At 41.9% G+C, this 18,376-nt stretch overlaps 1 protein-coding gene across 1 annotated transcript in view; it reads left to right on the top strand.

Annotated features, from left to right (window-relative positions):
• The window catches only part of LOC108605132 (Pde9), a 45,326-nt gene that overhangs the window by 17,637 nt on the left and 9,313 nt on the right, over window positions 1-18,376 (top strand). Inside the window, exons 2-4 of the mRNA XM_017994698.2 lie at window positions 9,330-9,655; window positions 14,726-14,877; window positions 14,940-15,047. Coding sequence (XP_017850187.1) covers window positions 9,330-9,655; window positions 14,726-14,877; window positions 14,940-15,047 — 586 coding nt within the window. The remainder of the gene's footprint in view (window positions 1-9,329; window positions 9,656-14,725; window positions 14,878-14,939; window positions 15,048-18,376) is intronic.

Genomic DNA, 18,376 nt, shown 5'->3' with positions numbered 1-18,376 from the left:
AAAAGAAATAAAACGAAGCGAAATAAAAAGCAAACTTAACGGTTTTTAATTTAATTTACGATGTGAATTGCGCTGTTGATGCGCCACATATATCAAGTAAACAAATTTTTTAACTTTGTTGCATTTAAATTAATTATTGAAGTGTGTGCGAGCATGAATTTAAAAAAGAGAATCAAGTTGTTTTAATTACTTAAGAACGAAAATAAAAGCACAAGCGTATAAGTTGAACTGTGACAAGGGGCGGAGGAGAAGGGGCAGGGATAGGCAGAAAAGGTCCACTGCGCCTATTGTGCATTGCTCTAAGCTAAGCCCCAAGAACAGTGTTGTCAGCTTAGCTTGTTTAAGGCTAAAACTACAACGCGACAAAGCCAGAATGAAATCTAGCATATTTTTAGTAATGAAATAAATATTTTAAAAGCGTTTTTTTTACATAACCTTTATTCATTTGATAGTGCTAAGCGTATTAATTCTACTCTGAATTGAGAGCAGAGCTGCTATAAAGAGAAAATAATTCATAATCCAATGCAAGAAAGTCAGCGCATTATTTGCCATTCAAATACGCTCACTCGAAATTGTCTTGAATCATTCAGTTAAATGCATAAATGCCATATTAATCATATTGTATTTTTTATACACTTGACATTTTTTTAAAAAATGGAAAAGGGTATCATGAACTGGGAGAAGGAGGCATGGCAGACCCCACAAAGTATATATATTTTTGATCAGCAAGACAAACTGAGTCGATATAGCCATGCCCGTCTAAATGTTTGAGCAACTGTTTCTCAGCAACTATAAGAGCTAGAGCAACCGCATTTGGTATATAGGTGCTCCTATATCCGAACCGGAACGCTTTTATTTTATTTTTTTTTATTTCCTCCCCACTTCTCCCGCAAATCGAAAAAAACACGATATTATCTATAAATCTGGAAAAAAAAATGATAAAAATGCTTGACTGATGCGTGTGTTTGCTGCGATGTTCTAGTCAAAGTGTATATAAAAGTTGGTTGCGCCCAATAAAGATATAATTTCAATTTAAAAACAATATTCAATACAAGCATGACATGTAGCTTCAATGCTAAGAACATATTTACGTTTAAATCAGCTGCATGGCAGTCTTCCTCCCATGCTCAGTGTCTAGCCGCAGTCAAGACAGCGCTCAGCCCCCAACGTGCGAGCGCTCGCTCAGCAACAAAAATAGAGACGCTCTCGTTCAGCCGCAGCGCAGAGCGATCGAGCGCAGCCAAACGAAAGCAGCGCTGCTCTCGCTAGCAAAGTCGTGGCCGTGGCCATGATACAATAATACAAGGTATATAAGAGCGGACTGCGCTCTTGGGTTACTTAGTTTGTGCTGGTCGCTAGCGAGCGACTGAAGCTAAGTACCCGAAACACTCATGGCCGTGACCATGGCTGTCGCTCACGCTCTTTGAGAAGCGCTTGCGCTCTCAGCTTCAATTCTTGCGCTCTGATCAATGCGCGGGTGGCTGGCTGGCAGGCAGGTAAGCTAAGAAGTGAGACCCCACGTAGGTGAGTGAACAAGCAGTGCCAGCATAATAATAATAATACCGCTGAACACAGAAAAAGACGATAAATAAATTTTTAAGTACTAAAAAAGTTATAGAATATATGAGCTGCTAACTAATTTAATTTATTAATTAATAACTTGCAGCCCTTAATGATTTTTTGTTTTCTTACAGGATTAATAATTTTAGCTATTTTTAACTCAACACTGTGCGCAGAGCTTTGCTAAGACAGTTTTCAATTAAGTGTAGCGAGCTTGTGATTTTATTTACCTTCAAAGCTACTACCCAACAATTGTTGTTGTGTTTGCTGCTGGCCATCAATATGCAAATTTTTTAGCTGCACGTGTGTGGGTGTGTTGGTTGTGTTGCGTGTGTGTGTGTGTGTGAGCACCTGAGGGATAGCTGTGTTTTTACTTTTACTTTATTTGCATTGACCACAAGCGTTTTTGTGGCTCTGCCAGCCAAACAAGCAACCAGCTCAACCCGTAGGACGCAGCACGGCGCAGAGACCGACCGCAGCTGAAATGAGTTTGTGGGGCTCGAGCGATGTAACGGCAGCAATAATAATAATAATAACAATGGCTGTAACAATTACAGTTATAGCAAACAAATGAATGCATAACAAGTGAGGAATGCAGTAATTAATTTACAGCCAGCCAGAGTCAGCTCAATATGCAAGCGCACATGGCGTATGCGCAATGCGGAATTGCAATTGCTGCGAATTGCGTTATTAGCCTTTTATTAATCACACAAACCAAATAAGTGCGCGTAAATAAATAAATTCGCATTTATTAAGCTGACAAAAGGGATCAGACCACAACAACAACAGAACAAACGAGTTAAAGCAACAGCAACATAAATAACAAAAAATATTAATTAGAAGTCAATAGCTGTCAATTAAACGCTTGCGGCAGGTTAATTGATAAACAAGCCAAGTCCTAACAAAGAGTTGTCAGCGCCACATGCTACACACACACACACACACACACACACACACATACAAATACAAACAGCCGTCAAGTTGTTGAATTTGATATTTAGCTGAAATGTATATCGTGCAAAGCTAATGCCGCCGCCCGCCTTGTTTATTTGTAATTACCCAACTTGATTGGCTGCGCTTTAAGACAGCCTTCGATAAAGCAATAACATAATGGCCCCATAATTGCTGTCAAAGTTGATGTTCGTTATATGGCAAAACAAATAAGAAATTTCAGCCACACATGCAATTGAATTTGAAATTGAAACTGCAGCGCAAAGCTGTCAAAAAACTTCAAAGTAATAAGCTAAAAATTCATGTGAACTTTAGCAGCGCTTAAAACAAATAATAAGCTTAGCTTGCAATAAGCGTTGTAAGCTGATTGTGCATTGCCATTTCTAAAGAACGCATAAAATAAATATAATAAATGCTTTTGCATTGCTGTTTGCTCCATTGATGCGATTAAGAACAAAAAGAGCGTAAAGCTGCCGCATTAAAATAATTTCTCGGTATTAACTCATTCAGTTTGCATTGCATATTTTATTACTTTTTCCAGCTTAAAAAGTGTGTCAGATTTATCTTCAGCAGCAACATCAAAGGCATTTGCCTGCCCCCCAACCCACAAAATCTGCTTAACAGCAACAGTCGAATGTTAAATTTAACAGCAGCGCAAAAAAGTGCGCTACACTTTTTGGCACTCGCACAAACATTTGATTAATTGCAACGGCCAATGGACGCCATTTGCAGTGACAGTGACAATTTTGTTAAGCATAAAGATAATCATTTAATTACTTTTAATTTGAAATGACACGTTTGATAAAAAATTAATATTATCGTACAAACTACAGTAATATATAATAATTACCAGTTGCAGTTTTAACCCAATTTAAGTTTGTTCAATCAGTTTGTTGCACAGCTAGCTTAAAAATATTGACTTTAAGCTTAGCCTGCCCACTCACTTAGGTTATGAAACAATTCAACAATATTGTTTACATGGGAGAAAGTAATTTAGTTGCTATTATTGCTGCATTCAAGCTGCTTGCATATTCACAAGCTTATTAATAACTTTGCTGAAATTTGTGTAATGCTTTTGGCATAAACTGTTGAGTAATGGCTTCAAGATGAAATTGCAACAAATCAATAAAGTAGTCGATTGAATTTGAAGCGTTTATTTTTGCCCCAAAATGGGCGCTCAACGCAGATTCTTTAGATTCAAAGGCTTCGGCTCATAAATAATACAATTAGCTTGTGGTCAGGGCAGAGCGCGCACAAACAAAAACAAATTAAACCACAAAAACCAGCAGCAACAGCAACAGCAACAACAACAATAAAAAGAAAAACAACAAGCATAACAGCCATGAAATTTGAATGAATGGCTGAAGCGTCGTGGCTCGAAAGGAGGTTGGTTTGGTTAAGTATTGCGATAGGTTCATAAATCAATGCAAGTGCAAAAGCCAAAGGCCAAGCAGTTGCGGGGGTTGACGCTGTCAACGTCATTAATTATGCAAGTGTGTGTTGAAGAAGAAGAAGAAAATGAAGAAGCAGAAGGAGCAGCAGCAGCAACAGCAGAGAAGTTGTAGAAAGTTTAGCGCCTAACAATATGCAATAAAATAAAATATGAGTGTCCAAAAGGGACGTTAAAAAGCAAAACCACAAACAAGAGGAAGCAGCAAAAAAAGGGCCAGCCAGCCAACTAAACTGTTGTTGATTATAGCCCACATTACATACAAGTATACAACAAGCTGCTTGTTCAACTTGTTGTTGTTGTTGTTGTTGTTCTCCCTTTAGGCCTGTTGCTGGCGGCTGTTTGACTTAATGACCCCCGTTGCTTTGGTGTCTAATTAATTAATTGATTGTAATTAATTATTTAACGCATTATTGTTGCCATTTTTGTCATCTAACATGACACACATACATATTTAATATGCATGTCGTACAAGCTTGAGAGGCGCCCCGCTCGCCTTTGACTTTGACTTTTTGCGCCTCAGCAGTTAAAGCTAAAGCAGCAGCAGCAGCAGCACAGCAATCAACTGGAATGTCCCAATGTGCCCAATGGCAGACACTATTTCAAAATCTCTAACACCACCCACCACCCACTGCTGGTGGGTTGGCAATATGTCAATGTGAGTGCGCCTTTTGTTGTTGCTTTTTGGGGTTTTGAGTTTTGAGTTGACAACACACAGAGGCTGCAACTTGTGGTCGTTTGAGTAGTCAGAGCTGATTAATGATCGAATGCACTGCTTATACACTGAGAGAAAACAGCCAGTCCCAGACGCGCATAAACAGAAAAGTCTCTAGAGAGTCGCTAGTCTGCAATATTTTAAAGTAAATCGTTATTAGCACTGCTAAGGTTAAAGTTATTTTATTTAGTTAGGCCTTTAACCTCACTTAGGCCTTTACTAACTTAGTTGCTCTATTGCGCTTATTATCGTTTGTTAACTTACTTGCCAATTTGATAGACACACACACACACGAGTCTGAAATTTAGACAACAATTTGTCAATTGAATTTGAAACACAAGTGTTTAGCATATAAAACGCACGCTCTTCTATTTAATGCCACGTTATGCGATATGCCAAACGGCAGGTGCCGCACAGTGTAGCAGGAGCAGCAGCAAAATTACCAACGCAGTGTTGCATGCAAGGCCGACAAGTCGACATGGCGTATACGCAATGCATGGCAACCAATTTTGGTACGAGCTGGAGCTTTCGCTTCTCATTTTGCTTTTTTGCTGGAACGCATGCAATTTTTGGCAGCCGCAGCAGCAAACTGTCAACCCAACTGTCTGTCTGTCTGTCTGTCTGTCTGTCTGTCTGTCCGTGTGTCCGTCTGTCCGTATCTGCATGGCCCTTGCAAACTTTGCTTTGGTTGCCGCAATTAGTTTGCCTGCTAATCAATTGGCAACAATTTTATGCGTAGGTGTTTTTGTATCTCTGTCGCTCTCTCTCGCTCTGTGTGTGTGTGTGTGTGTGCTTTGTGGCTTTTGTAAAAGTGGCCTCAAGTGAGCTCGGCATTTCAACTAATTGCTGTCAAATTGTGGCTGTGCAAATAAAGCAGCTTGCGCCTCGTCGCTAGCACAGAAGGCAATTGGTTGGCTGTCAATGCGTGTGGCATATGCAATATTTCATGCCACACACACACACACGCACACGCACACACACACAGAGAGCGCAGCGCAGCATGCAACAAATGGCATTGCCAAAGCGCCACATAATTGACAGTTAATATTTTGCAGCTGCTGCTGATGCTGCTGCAATAAGCAGAGGCAAAAAGAAAAAGCAGCAAACATGATTGCGAAATTCATCGATCAAATTGTCACGCATCAATGCCGTGAGCTGACAGCATAAGAGTCGTGAAAAGGGAGTGGGGAGTGGGGAGTGGGGAGTGGGGGGGTGTAATGCAATTTTACATACATTAAGGCAAACAATGTGCTTAAAAGCAAGTTGACGCTGCTTCGTGTCAGCGCTAGCAGTGATAGACGATAAATCGATAAGCGCAGCGATAACAGCTTAAGTCGCTGTCATGCAGCTGTGTGCAGTTGCTTTTGTTTGCAAATCAGAACTGACCTTCAAATGACTTAACACACACACACACACACACACACACACACACACATGCGGTTTAAATAGAAATGCTCGTATATCAAACCAAAGCGCAGCATAGCAAGAAAAAAGAAGTAACTAAAACTGGTTGAGTGGTTGGTTGCTTGGTTGGTTGCTTGGTTGGTCGTGTGGCAAAAGAATGCGCAGCACAGCAGAGCTGCAACTGGTAAAAGTAACTGCGCTTAATTAAAAATCGTAAGTGGCAGTAAATTAATTATAACCGCTACGGTACCGCAAAGTGTTTGGCTTGCAGCAGAAATGGCGCACACACACACACACACACTCACAGATGTGGCTAAGAGGCGTGACCATGAGGCATCATGTGTGTGTGTGTGTACGTGTGTGTGAGTCGCGATATATGACACAGGCAGCTGCTTTAACGGCTGTCAGCATTTTAATTTCTTTGTGCTTCAACGACAGCAGTTTTAATCAAATTTCCATTAATGACACACACACACACATGTGTACATCTATTATGTATATATTGTATATAAGCTCTCTATGCATAGTTGTGGCCATGGCCATGGTCGATGGTTGATTCAGTTATTCAGCTATTGCTATTGCCATTTGCCATTGTTCGGTGAGCTGCTGCTGCTGCTTCTCCATTGTCAAAGCTTTATGACATACGAAATGCCACAATATTCAAAACCTCAGAACTCTCTCTCTCTATCTCTCTCTCTGGCATGTTTGAGATGTTTGGTAAATTGTGCAAATGACATGCAAACTAATTGCTGTTTGGCTTTGATGCAAGCAGCAAGCTCAGCTCAATTCATTTAATGAATCTTTATTGCTCACCAATGCTTGGAGGTGTAATTTACCAACAAACAGCTCACAGCTCACAGCTCACAGCTCACAGCTTGACTCTGCAACTGGCCAGCAACAATGCAGCCCCAAGCACATGCATGTGACATTAAATTCATTTCGAATGCTCACTAAGCTTTTTTTATCCAAATAACATCTATATAATATTTTGATTTCTGATTTGCACACACACTTTGGTTTAGAAAAAACAAATTAAGCCGCAACACACACTGCTGATGTCATGTATGTGTGTGTGTGTGTGTGTGAAAAATGTCAGAACGTCAAGTGCGCTTGTTGTGGCTAAGGCTTAAACAAAAGTCAAGAGGATTACTATGCATAACGCTTGCCAGCCAAACTTTTGAAACAGATTAATACAAAATAAAGCCGCTTAACCAGCAGAGTGCATATAGTCGAACTGATTGGTCTAAATAGATGAGCTTATATAGTTTGTAATCAAATGAGTAGCAAGTCAAGTGAGTGAATGTGTGAGCATAAAAGTGAAGAGAAGTTCACACTGTTCAGAGGAGACTTGGGAGCTGTCAGTAATGAAAAGCTAATTGAAGTGCGTGTAGTTCGCTGTTGGGCTTATTAAGTTAACTCAATAGTGAGCGCGACACATTTATGCTTAAAATATTGTATAAATATAAATATAAATATAAATATATTGTATAAATATATAAATACTTTTCAAAAAAATATTCCATTTGGCATAAATTGCAGCCACATTGAAGTTTAGTACTTAGTCCAAACTACTACCAAAACCGTAATTAGGAAATAAAGCGCGCTATGAGTAACTTTCCATTTGAATATCAAAAAGGTACCTCACCGCTAATTCAAGGGTCACTCGCTTTGCTAAATGAGCGCAATAATTTCAACGTGACTGACTAAATCAAATGTCTGCCCGACTCGTCGTCCCGCTGTGCCACTGTTGTCTCAATTTACAAAAAAATATAATTAAAAATGATAATAAGTTATGCAGCTAATTGAATTTATGTGCGCAGCAGAGAGTAATTTAATATTTTGATTATGTGGCGAGCATAACATTGAATCAACTTTTGTGTTACGCTAGTTATTAATTAAGCTTGTTTCACTTGTTGGGTAACTGCAGATTGCACAAAAATTAGCTGGAAAAATGTTTGCCTCAAAGCTGTGGCTTTGACATTAGCAGAATCAATTTGTCTTAACTGCAAGGTGTGTGGGTGGAAAAAAGACGAAAGTGGAAACTTGCATAGCACAAGTTGCAGCTGCAGCTGCTGTGTTGCAACTGTGACAGCAATTAATCGGTTTATGCTGCCCACGCGCTCATGTCCATAGCTAGCATTGGATTCCATTAGTGCCTGGGCAGCACCTTGAGGGTTAGGGGCTTGGGTAACAGCAGCTCATTCTGTGGAATTTTCTGAGCTGCAAACTTTACTAGAATTCGCAGAAATCTATGCCCAACTGGCTAATCACAGCAGAGAACTTTTCCTCTGCAATGATAAAAGTGCAGGCTACTGGCATGAAAATCGAATAATGAAAGACCGCTAACAAAATTTCAGCTAACAATTTATGAAATTCTCAAAAGCTTGCAACAAAGTTACGTCTACACACACACACACATAGCAAATGTGTGTGTGTTTGTTATTTTGGGGCAAGGCTTCATCTTCGGTTTTTGGTGGGTTTTTTTTTTGGAAAATCTATGCTGGCCCTGGCTGGCAATTTGGAATACGCAGTCAATTCATAGCTCGCGGCTACAGATCGTCAGTCATTTGCGCTCTCTCTCTCTCTCCAACTCTCTCTCTCTCTCTCTCTCTCTCTTACACACACCTGTGCCCAATTTGTTGCTGCAACGTGCTGTTTTTTCACCTTTCGCTGCTGCTGTAGTTTTATTTTGGGAGCAGTGAAGCGTGTGGCCGATTGAAAATTTAATTTCCCGCCCATGGCATCCAAATCGAGACGGCTGCCCAGCTTGGCCCGGCCAGTGTATTTCCGCCAGCTTCAGTCTCGTTCCCTGTTTCATTTTGCACTCGGACTTTGATTTGGACTTACACAGTAGCTCGCTTGCTCTCTCATTCGCTAGTCAGTCAAAGGTGTATGCCACTCGCTATTGCTATTGATATCTCTGTCTAGCTGTCTGTCTGTCCTGTCTGTCATGTCCTCTGCTGCTTGTTTATGGCTCTTCATTTGCAATAATCCAAATTGCCATGGCTACCATACGACTTCCCAGCTGTATTTCCTGTTTCAATTTGCTGATTTATTTATTGCCACCGCCAGCGCCACCGTCACCGCCACTTGCTTCTCTTCTTTCTCTTTTTTTTTTTTTTTTTGTGTCATAATAATGGCGTTGCCGTCGCACTAAACATAACTGTAACGGCATTTGCATTTTGATTGTATCTCTCTCTCAGAAAGATTCATTGTTTGATTTACTTTATTTGTTTGTTTCTGTTGCAGGCCTCTCCAATCGACCTTTGGGGCCGCCACATCGCAAAAGCAGTTTACCAAAGCATCAGGAGGTGAAGCGTCGTTTCCTGGAAATTTGTGATACCAACTTTTCAGATGAGGTCAAGTCGGCGCTGCGTCTGCCCGCCTTCGATTCGTACGAGTGGGGCGACGCCGATGTCATCCACCTAATGCAGACCATGTTCCTCGAGCTCGGATTCATTGAGAAGTTTAGCATTCCCGTCGAAACGCTCCGCGAGTGGCTCTATGAGGTCTACAAACACTACAATGAGGTGCCATTTCACAATTTTCGCCACTGCTTCTGTGTGGCCCAAATGGTGAGTGCAAACAAACAAACAAACAAACAAACAGCAATGGCTCAAACTCTGGCTCTTTAGCCTTAATTGCAACATATTAAAACTTATAGTTGGCTTATATGTATATTTAGATCTGTGGCAGCCAGAAATAAAGCACGTCTGTTGTCGCTGTTGCTGTCGCTGTCGCTGTCTGGGTGCTGCAATCGATATTCTGTTGCACCATAGGCTGTGTCCAGTTGTATGCAACATATAAAAAAATATATATAAGCGCAGGCCTCTCACCTATGCGTGTGTCTAAGTGTGTGTGTGTGTGCCTATTTTTAACTACCAAGACGACACGCACACACACAGCGTGGCCCGAAGAAAGCGCACAACACTTTTTGTTCACTTTGCTTTTTCCTTTTTTTCTTATATAGCAAAGCAGCAATAACGACAACAAAAAATAGCAACGGTCTGTCCTGTGCCACTAACATAGGAAAACAAAGCAGGCGAAAAAACGAAGGCATAACGAATTGAAAATGCGCTATTCGATGTTATTGCTGATTGTGCTTTTATCGATGGTATCGATATTAATGCTGCTAGAATAATCGAAGCAGACTCTAATAGGCATCAATTCGCAATTTATTAATTATTAGCAGTATTAATCGTCAGAATCCATATAAGTTATTAGATTCCATTCATTCATTTCGATTCAATTGTAACTTTAAATTCGATACTATCAATTACATTTATCGATAATATCGCTTTATAATGCCAGCATAATCAAACATATCTAAAAGGCATCACTTATATCGATAGTAGCATTAGTAATCGCTTGTATCTTTATTACTTATAAAATTCTATTATGTTCATTCATTTCTTTTCAATAGTTACTTTAAGCGCTTTTAGCCGCGGCATAAGCTAAATAATTACCCGAAAGTTTGTTAGCATTTCAATTGACGAGCTAAACGGAATTTCACAATCTCATGCTTCAAGCCTGAACAGGAAACAATTATTTGAATGATTTAGACATTATCACTTTGTTGAGTATTAAAGCTTTACCGAAAAACCGATTAACTTGGTTAATTTTAAAGAAACTCCATAACCGAAGGCCCCTAGCTCCAGCTCTATGCCATAAATACTTCATGCCTAATGCATGAACAGCTACAATGACTAAGCTATAACATCCCCTTGTACACAAAAGCATAAAAATAAAGTACAACAAGTAAGAGTAACAGTCAAAAAGCCTCCTTCATGCAGCGTGAGACTGCAAATTGCACCAAGAAAATTTATACTCTATGCACACACACACACACAAACATGCTCGTATGTATGTATGAATGAGTACAGTGGGCAAAGAGAGCGTGCCAAGACCAAAAGCGTCGCAACTTAAACCAGCAACAGCCGCATCGACCCACTTAAGATGCTCAAGTGGCAAATGTAGCAAGCCCAAGCCCAGTTTTTAACCTACATTTTTGGCAAATGAAACTTGTTGTTGTTGTTGTTGATGCTTTACTATGTCTCTTGTATATATATTTTTGCTCTATCTGTTACTTGTTTGCTGCTCTTGCTTGCCTCTCTATTGTGCCTTTGTATTTATATGAAATATTAATTCTTTGCTAGTTGGCATATTGTCTCTTGTTTGGTCATTGCCGACAGCGAGTCTATTGCAAATTTAAATGAACATTTTACCAACTGAATTTTGTAGCAGTTGAAATGTCAACGTAACTCTATAAATTTGCGCCAAGAATGCAGTTGAATCGAAATCGATTAGCTCATTAGCACCATTAGTACCTGCCTTCTCAATTGAATTCGTTGAAACTGTTTTCAGTCGATAAATTCCAAGAATTTGAGTCCCCTGCCAATTAGTAGCCAATTAGTAATTAGGATTCGAACAGCAATGAAATCTATGCAGATATGTTATCGATATGCAATGAATTTGAAATTCATAATTTGAAATTTGTTATGCACTCAAAAATTACTGACTGTTGCTTAAATATATAATTTATAATTTGATGTTTCTATCTTATTTTCCTTAAATGTGCAAAGCTCATCTGAAATAGATAAAAAGCACTAAATTGATTTCTCGATTGTTAACGAATCGTTAATCATGTTGCAAATTAAAGTTAAATACCTTAACGTCATATGCGAATTTAAAAGCCGCATTCATTTTTTATGTTTCGTTAAATGAATAATTTTGCATAAATCGTATTCCCTGCATAGCAAATATTAATTATTAAAAATTATCGTTCTGCTTCATGCTATCGAGAGAATTTCATCGGCCTAGCGCGCTCGACTATATGCAAAACATAAGTGACATTTAAAGAGTTTTTCAAGTCAACACACACACACACACACTCACTTAAGTTTCAAAAGTGCGTCACACTATCAAGCAATCTTCATGGGCATGTCTTTTGTCTTTTGTCTGAACAGTGGGTGGGTGGTAGGGGGTGGCAAACAAGTAGAGAAGTACTTTTCAAAATCATTTAAACTTGGCAACAAAAGCGAGAACTTACTGTGGGCGTGAAGCAGCTGGCCTCGTTACTGGGCGTGATAGTTGAGCAGAGAGAGAGAAAGAGAGAGAGAGAGAGGGAGAGACTAAAGCGTTATAATAAGGAAAGCAAAAGCAATTGGTGCGTGTGAAAGGCAAAGGAAATTTTGTTGCATATGCAACGACGACGACGACGACGAGGCCTGCGGAGATGGGAGGGGGGCAAATATGTTAAGTAGAACGCTTGGGGTAAAATGCATTTACATACAGTTCAGTTATGCCACACAGCGAGGCAAGCAAGTATATGTAACGCTTCAGTCTCTGACACGATGAGCCATAATTAACTTATTTTAATTGTATTAAAATAGAGGCTGGCAGAGCCGTGAGCCGAGTTGAGAGCCAGAGCCAGCAACATAAACTTGGGATTCATATTTGACGCTGGGGCAAGCAGCAGCTGGCAGCAATGCTGTCTCGCTCTAAGCGGCAAAATGGCTAAATACACACACACACACACACACACACATATGCACGTGTGTGTGTGTGTATTTTAAAATTCAATGGGCGACCATTTGCATTGGCAGTCGATGTATTCATGTATGTATAGCCCAAGTAATTTCCTCTAGCGCAATCACACTCTATGCGTATGTGTGTGTGTGTGTGTGTGTATACAACATTACAGTATGCAGTAGTCCAACAGGCACTAAGCGGCTTTCGCTATTGCCTTTCAACCTCCAAAACAAAACAACGTAAAAGCTAAAAAAAAAGCAACTGACTGACGAAAAAATTGATTGTGAATTATTGAACTGACAGCCCAACGCAACTGATTGCAGCCTAAGCCTTAGCCTGCCTCTCAGTGTAGGCTCACTGATAGTTTTGACAAAATGTTTAGCGTTGAAAATGAGCGACGGCAACTCGTTTCAGCGTTTTCATTACCAAAGTGCAGTTTTGCCAGCAGCTTTGCCAGTTGCAGTTGATTTCCTTAGAGTGTTGACACTGCAAAAAGTTTTGCCACCCACAGTGTCTGTGTGTGTGTGTGTGTGTGTGTGTGTGTGTCTGTCTATGAGTGTGTGGGTTTGGGGAATTGCGTTCGTCGTTGTCGTCGTCGTCGTCTGTTTGTTGACAATGAATTTAGATAAACTTGCGAATTTCGAAATGCAAACAACATTTGCATTTGCATAAATTTATAGCGCACTGCCACTTTCACGGCCCACATACATACATACAAGCAACAACAGCATGCCACATGCACCATGCCACAGACCACATGCCACATACTGCGCCGCCTCTTTGGCCAACGCTAGCACTAGCTTAATGCCAAAGTAAACTCAAACAGCCAAAGTTGTGCAGCTGCAACTTTAACAAGCTTCCCTCGCCCCCCCCTCAAGTTTCACACCCATAGTAGCACTGTGGCATGCCCCCTGCTGCCGTAATGTCCGCGCTTTTGTGCAACTTTGGTGCGCGCAGCAAAGCGCAAAGCAAACTTTACGCTGCTTTTGTATTTCAAAAAGCTTAAATTGAACGCCGCGCGCGATGTTGAAATTCCTCAAGAGTCTCCGCCGCCGCGGCCAAGTCATTTTCATTTGCTGCTGCGCGACAACGGGAGTCAGTCAACGTTCCTGGATACTACTTGGGTTGCCTGGTAATTGCAAAGGTTTCAGTTTGCAGCCCGTTCGTTCGTTTGCAGCAGACAAATTAAGTTGTCTTCAACTTTACCTTCCAGCTTAAGCTTGCAACCAAGCGAAGCAACCAACAGCTGCTGCTGCTGCTGGTGCTTGCTACTTAGGTTAAGCGTTGCTGGCATCAAATGTGATTTGGCTTAATAGCTTGCAACATTAAAAGTGCTTGGCTGCCACATTGCCAATGGCATTCTTTAAGATATTTAGCAGTCCACCACACCCGCCACCACACACAGAGCGTTAGACACTTTATTTAATTAGCCAAATTGAGAGACTATCTTAGTCAAACCAAGGGTGAGGCCAAAGCACAGCTGAGCAAAAGAAATAGATAGAGAAAGTGAGAGAGAGAGAGAGAGAGAGAGCTAAGCTCTGAACACTGATTGCAATCAACTTTGAGTTGCAGCAAAGAGTTCGCTCATTTTTCTTAAAGAAAGATCTGAAGATAACAAATGCAAGCTGTACTTGAAATTTTATATCCTTTATAATGTAGAGAGATACTTCAATATCAAATGTAATGCAAATGTATGCTCAATAGCATGTCTGTTAAGTTAACAGTTTATGTTAAGACGCTAGCAGCGAAATGCGATATACATACGCTTTGATCGATTTGCTTGTTATCTTAACAGCGTATGTTGTCCCTTCAGTTGCTGCTATCTTAACAGTTTATGTTAGCACACAAGCAGCGATTTGTGCATGTTATGCATATGTTAGCTTGACAGCTTATGTTAGATAAATAGTTTATGTTAACACACTAGGAGCAATAAGCTCATGTTATGTTATGCCAGCAGTTTATGTAAAGACGTAGCTTATGTAAACTGATGTTCATGTTAGCCTTACAGTTTATGTAAAGTCGCAGCTAGCGATATGTTTAACAGTTTATGCTAAGACGCCAGCCTGTCGATAAACGCACTAACTCGATTCGTATCTGATCCTTTCCATTTCCAGATGTACGCAATTACACGTCAAGCGAATTTACTACACCGTCTGGGTGATCTAGAGTGTCTGATCCTCTTGGTGTCCTGCATCTGTCATGATCTTGATCATCCTGGCTACAATAATATCTATCAGATTAACGCACGCACCGAGCTAGCCCTGCGGTAAGTATATAAACAAAGACAGATTTTCAGCTAACTTATTTGTTTTTGCTTATATATTTCAGTTACAATGACATCTCGCCGTTGGAGAATCATCATTGCTCGATTGCATTCCGCCTATTGGAGCATCCGGAGTGCAATATATTTAAGAACTTTGGCCGCGAAACATTCAAGTGAGTAGTCATTGTTGTTGTTCTGGTTGTTGTTGTTGCTTCTATTTGGGTCACGTGTGCTGCTCGTGTATGTGGCAAGTTTGCTGGCTCTATTTTATGCGCGGCACGTACGAAATGATGTTGCATTAAACGCTGCCCCATTGCAGTGCTAATTAGCAGCTAACAGCTTCAGATAGCTGCACACACACAGCTAGAAACCCTTGAATATATCGATTGCAGTATTAAAACCAAGAAAAACAAAAAAAAAAAGAACTGCAACCCTAACAAACGTTGTCGTCGTTGTCCTGCGTCCTTGTTGCAGCAGCAGCAGCAGCAGCAGCATGCAATTTAGTCGAGGACTCTTTGCTTGCTGCTACTAAAGTTGTTCAGTTTCAGTGTCAGTTCAGTTGAGTTCAGTTAACGGGCCAAAGTCATGAGCGTATAAAAGGGGGCGGCAGTTGGACAAACAAAAAGAACAAACGACCAAAACAGATTTAATTCCAACAAATTGAGGTCCGTATGTTTGCCTTGCCTTTGCCTTGGCTTGCCTCGTTGCCAATTTTGCTGCTTGCAATTGCAATTGCAATTGGAAATGTATGTGAGCGTCTTACACAGCAAACAGACAAAGAAATATGAAATGGCATCATAATAATTGTGCGCAATTTCCAAGCTAAAGTCCTATTCAGAATACAGAGCGCGCAGTACGCAATTCAAAACTAATAAAGTTGCTTAGCAATCATTACAATGCTATTTATGAAAATATTAATTTAGTGTGCGAAGTGCTTGATTTTCTACCCTGAACTGAACTGAACTAAAGTTGCCTGCAGCCCCCAAGGCCAAGAGCCAAGAGCTCAGCTAGCATGCATACGTACATACATACATATATACTATGCTATATAGTATAATAGCTGACATTATCATTATGCTGATGCTCATCATCTTTAGAGCAGCAGCAGACAGCACAGCGCTGCCGCCTTTGGACCTACGTTGCTACGTTGGGCGCCTTCACGTCGTTTTGCTGCCAAGTTTGCTGCATACTTTTGGGAGTTTTTAATGGCAAAACTTAGCAGAACATGCCATATGCACAATATGCTCATAAATGCAATGCAGCTCCAGCCAGGCCAACCAGCCAGCCAGCCAACAATATTTGCAGCTAGCAACTTTTCCACAATATTCTCAGTTCGTTTGTAAATATGCGCATATGCAAGTGTGTGTGTGTGTGTGTTTGTTTGCTTGTGTGTGTGTGTGTGTGTGTGTGTGTGTGGTCGCAGTCATTGTCAGTGGTACTATTATTATATTTAACTGAGAGCATCATGACGCGCTTTCCTTTTCCTTTGCAAGTTTTTACTTTTGAATTGTTTTACTCTTCTAACAACAACAATTTGCATAGTACTTAGTAGTTAGCCAAGTTATAACTTGCAGCCAGCAAAAACAAAAAGTGATCTAGCAGTTTGTAAATTTTATTTATATTGTGCTCGCAATTAATATTATAGCAGTTATAGATGAAGTGATCGGTTACGCTAGAGCAAGCAAATAGCAAGTTTTATTAATTTGTTTTTATGTTGGATAACTATCGATAACAGCTTTAAGAGCCTAACATGCTGCTTCAATTCATTTGCTTAATTACTACTAAAGTTGCAATCGATAACACTTTAGCTAAGCAAATTGTAAAAACATATGTATTATAATTATTTTTCATTATCAATAACAGCCTAACATTTCAACAGACTTAACATAGCACGTAACATGTTAGCGATAACAGAAAAATTAACATAACACATGTTAAAGCGCTAGGGCATAGCTTTCGTATGTTAAATGCGAATTTAATTGAATGCTTTAATTTAATTTATTGCTATTGCTACACACTTTTGATTACGATTGCGATTAAGCTTGAGCCTTCAGCTCGAGAGCTTCACCAAATGCGGCACTGCTGCGACGGATGCATCAGACTGCCCGGTTTGCATTCGAACGCTTCGGCAAACTCCGGAAAGTTGCCCAGCACATTGTTGACGCGCTCCTTATGCGAGGCGTGCTGGCCAGAAGCTCCAGCCGGCTGCTGTCCGCACCAATTTTGCGCAAATGCCACAAAGAACTCACGCGTGGCCAAAGCTGCGCCGCTGCCGCTCCCCAGCAGCTGCTGCTGCTGCTGATAAGTGTCAAAGGCCAAACGCAAACCCTCGCTGTCCGCAATATTCTCATTGATCGTCAGCGTTGCGTTGCTGTAGCGCTCGCCCAAATAGCAATTGGCACGCAGGCCAAAGCGTATGATGGCGCGCGGAGGCCACGACGCGTCCATGATGCGCCCCTTGGCATCGTAGTTGATGCCATCGTAGTCGAAGCCATGCAGCAGCTCATGGGCGAGCATGTAGCCCAGTCCAGCGAGCAGGCGCAGTGTCTGATTTTGCGACTCCGCGTCCAGCAGCGGCGCGCGCAGCAGACCCAGCGGCAGCTCAATCGCGTTCTGCTTCAGCCTGTAGTAGACATTGACGTCCAGCGGTCCGAGCGCATGATCCGGCGGCGCCTCGCACGGCAGCTGCAGACAGTCCAAGGCCAGGCCGAACTGCTGCTGCGCCTGCGACTGCGACAGCTGCAGCAACTGCTCATCATATCCAAGCCCAGCAGCAGCAGCAGCTTTTACTGTGGGCAGCTCAGTTGGCAGCGCTGGCGGCAGCAGCAAACGCATTGCGCGCAGCTTCTCCAGCGCCAGCAGCTGCGTGTCCGCATCTTGTTTGAATATCTGCGTGGCATTCAACAGCCGCTCGAACTGCAGCTTGAGTGAGTCGAAGAGCGTCTGGAGACGCTGCTGCGTGCGTTGCATGAACTGCGCGCCAGCTGCAGCGCTGCCGTGCAGCAGACGCAGATGCAACGCGGCCAGCGGCTGTGGCAGCAGCTGCTGCAGCAGACGCAGGCACTGCACGCGCTGCTCCGCCAACGTGCTCTCCTCATGCCGCAGCAGCTCAAAGTGCGTCGGCAGCTGCAGCAGCAGCCAGCTGGAGCCAATCAGCTCGTCCACTTGCTGTGCGGCGAAAAGTTGCTGCAGCTGTTCCAAGTACTTGATGTCGGCCACCACCAGCAGCTGCGGCGTGTAGCGCGCGCCCAGCAGCAGCTCAAAGTAGCGCAGCAGCTGCAGCTGCGGCAGCTGTGCGGCCAACTGCTGCAGCTGCTGCGGTGCATGCAGCACCAGCGACTGCGACTGCGACTGCAGCGCACGCAGCCGCTGCTCGAATTGCACCAGCTGCGCGGCCAGCGCAGCAGCGCGTCGCACGCGCAGCTTCAGCTCCAGCAGCAAATACTTCAAGTAACGCTCGTGCAGAAACTCGCTCATCTCGCCCAGTCCCAGCTGCTCGAAG

This window comes from Drosophila busckii, chromosome X, assembly GCF_011750605.1.
Source record: "Drosophila busckii strain San Diego stock center, stock number 13000-0081.31 chromosome X, ASM1175060v1, whole genome shotgun sequence".
Lineage (NCBI taxonomy): Eukaryota > Metazoa > Arthropoda > Insecta > Diptera > Drosophilidae > Drosophila > Drosophila busckii.
Note: the sequence above shows the minus strand (reverse complement) of the source record. Positions and strands in the feature narration are given on the sequence as shown.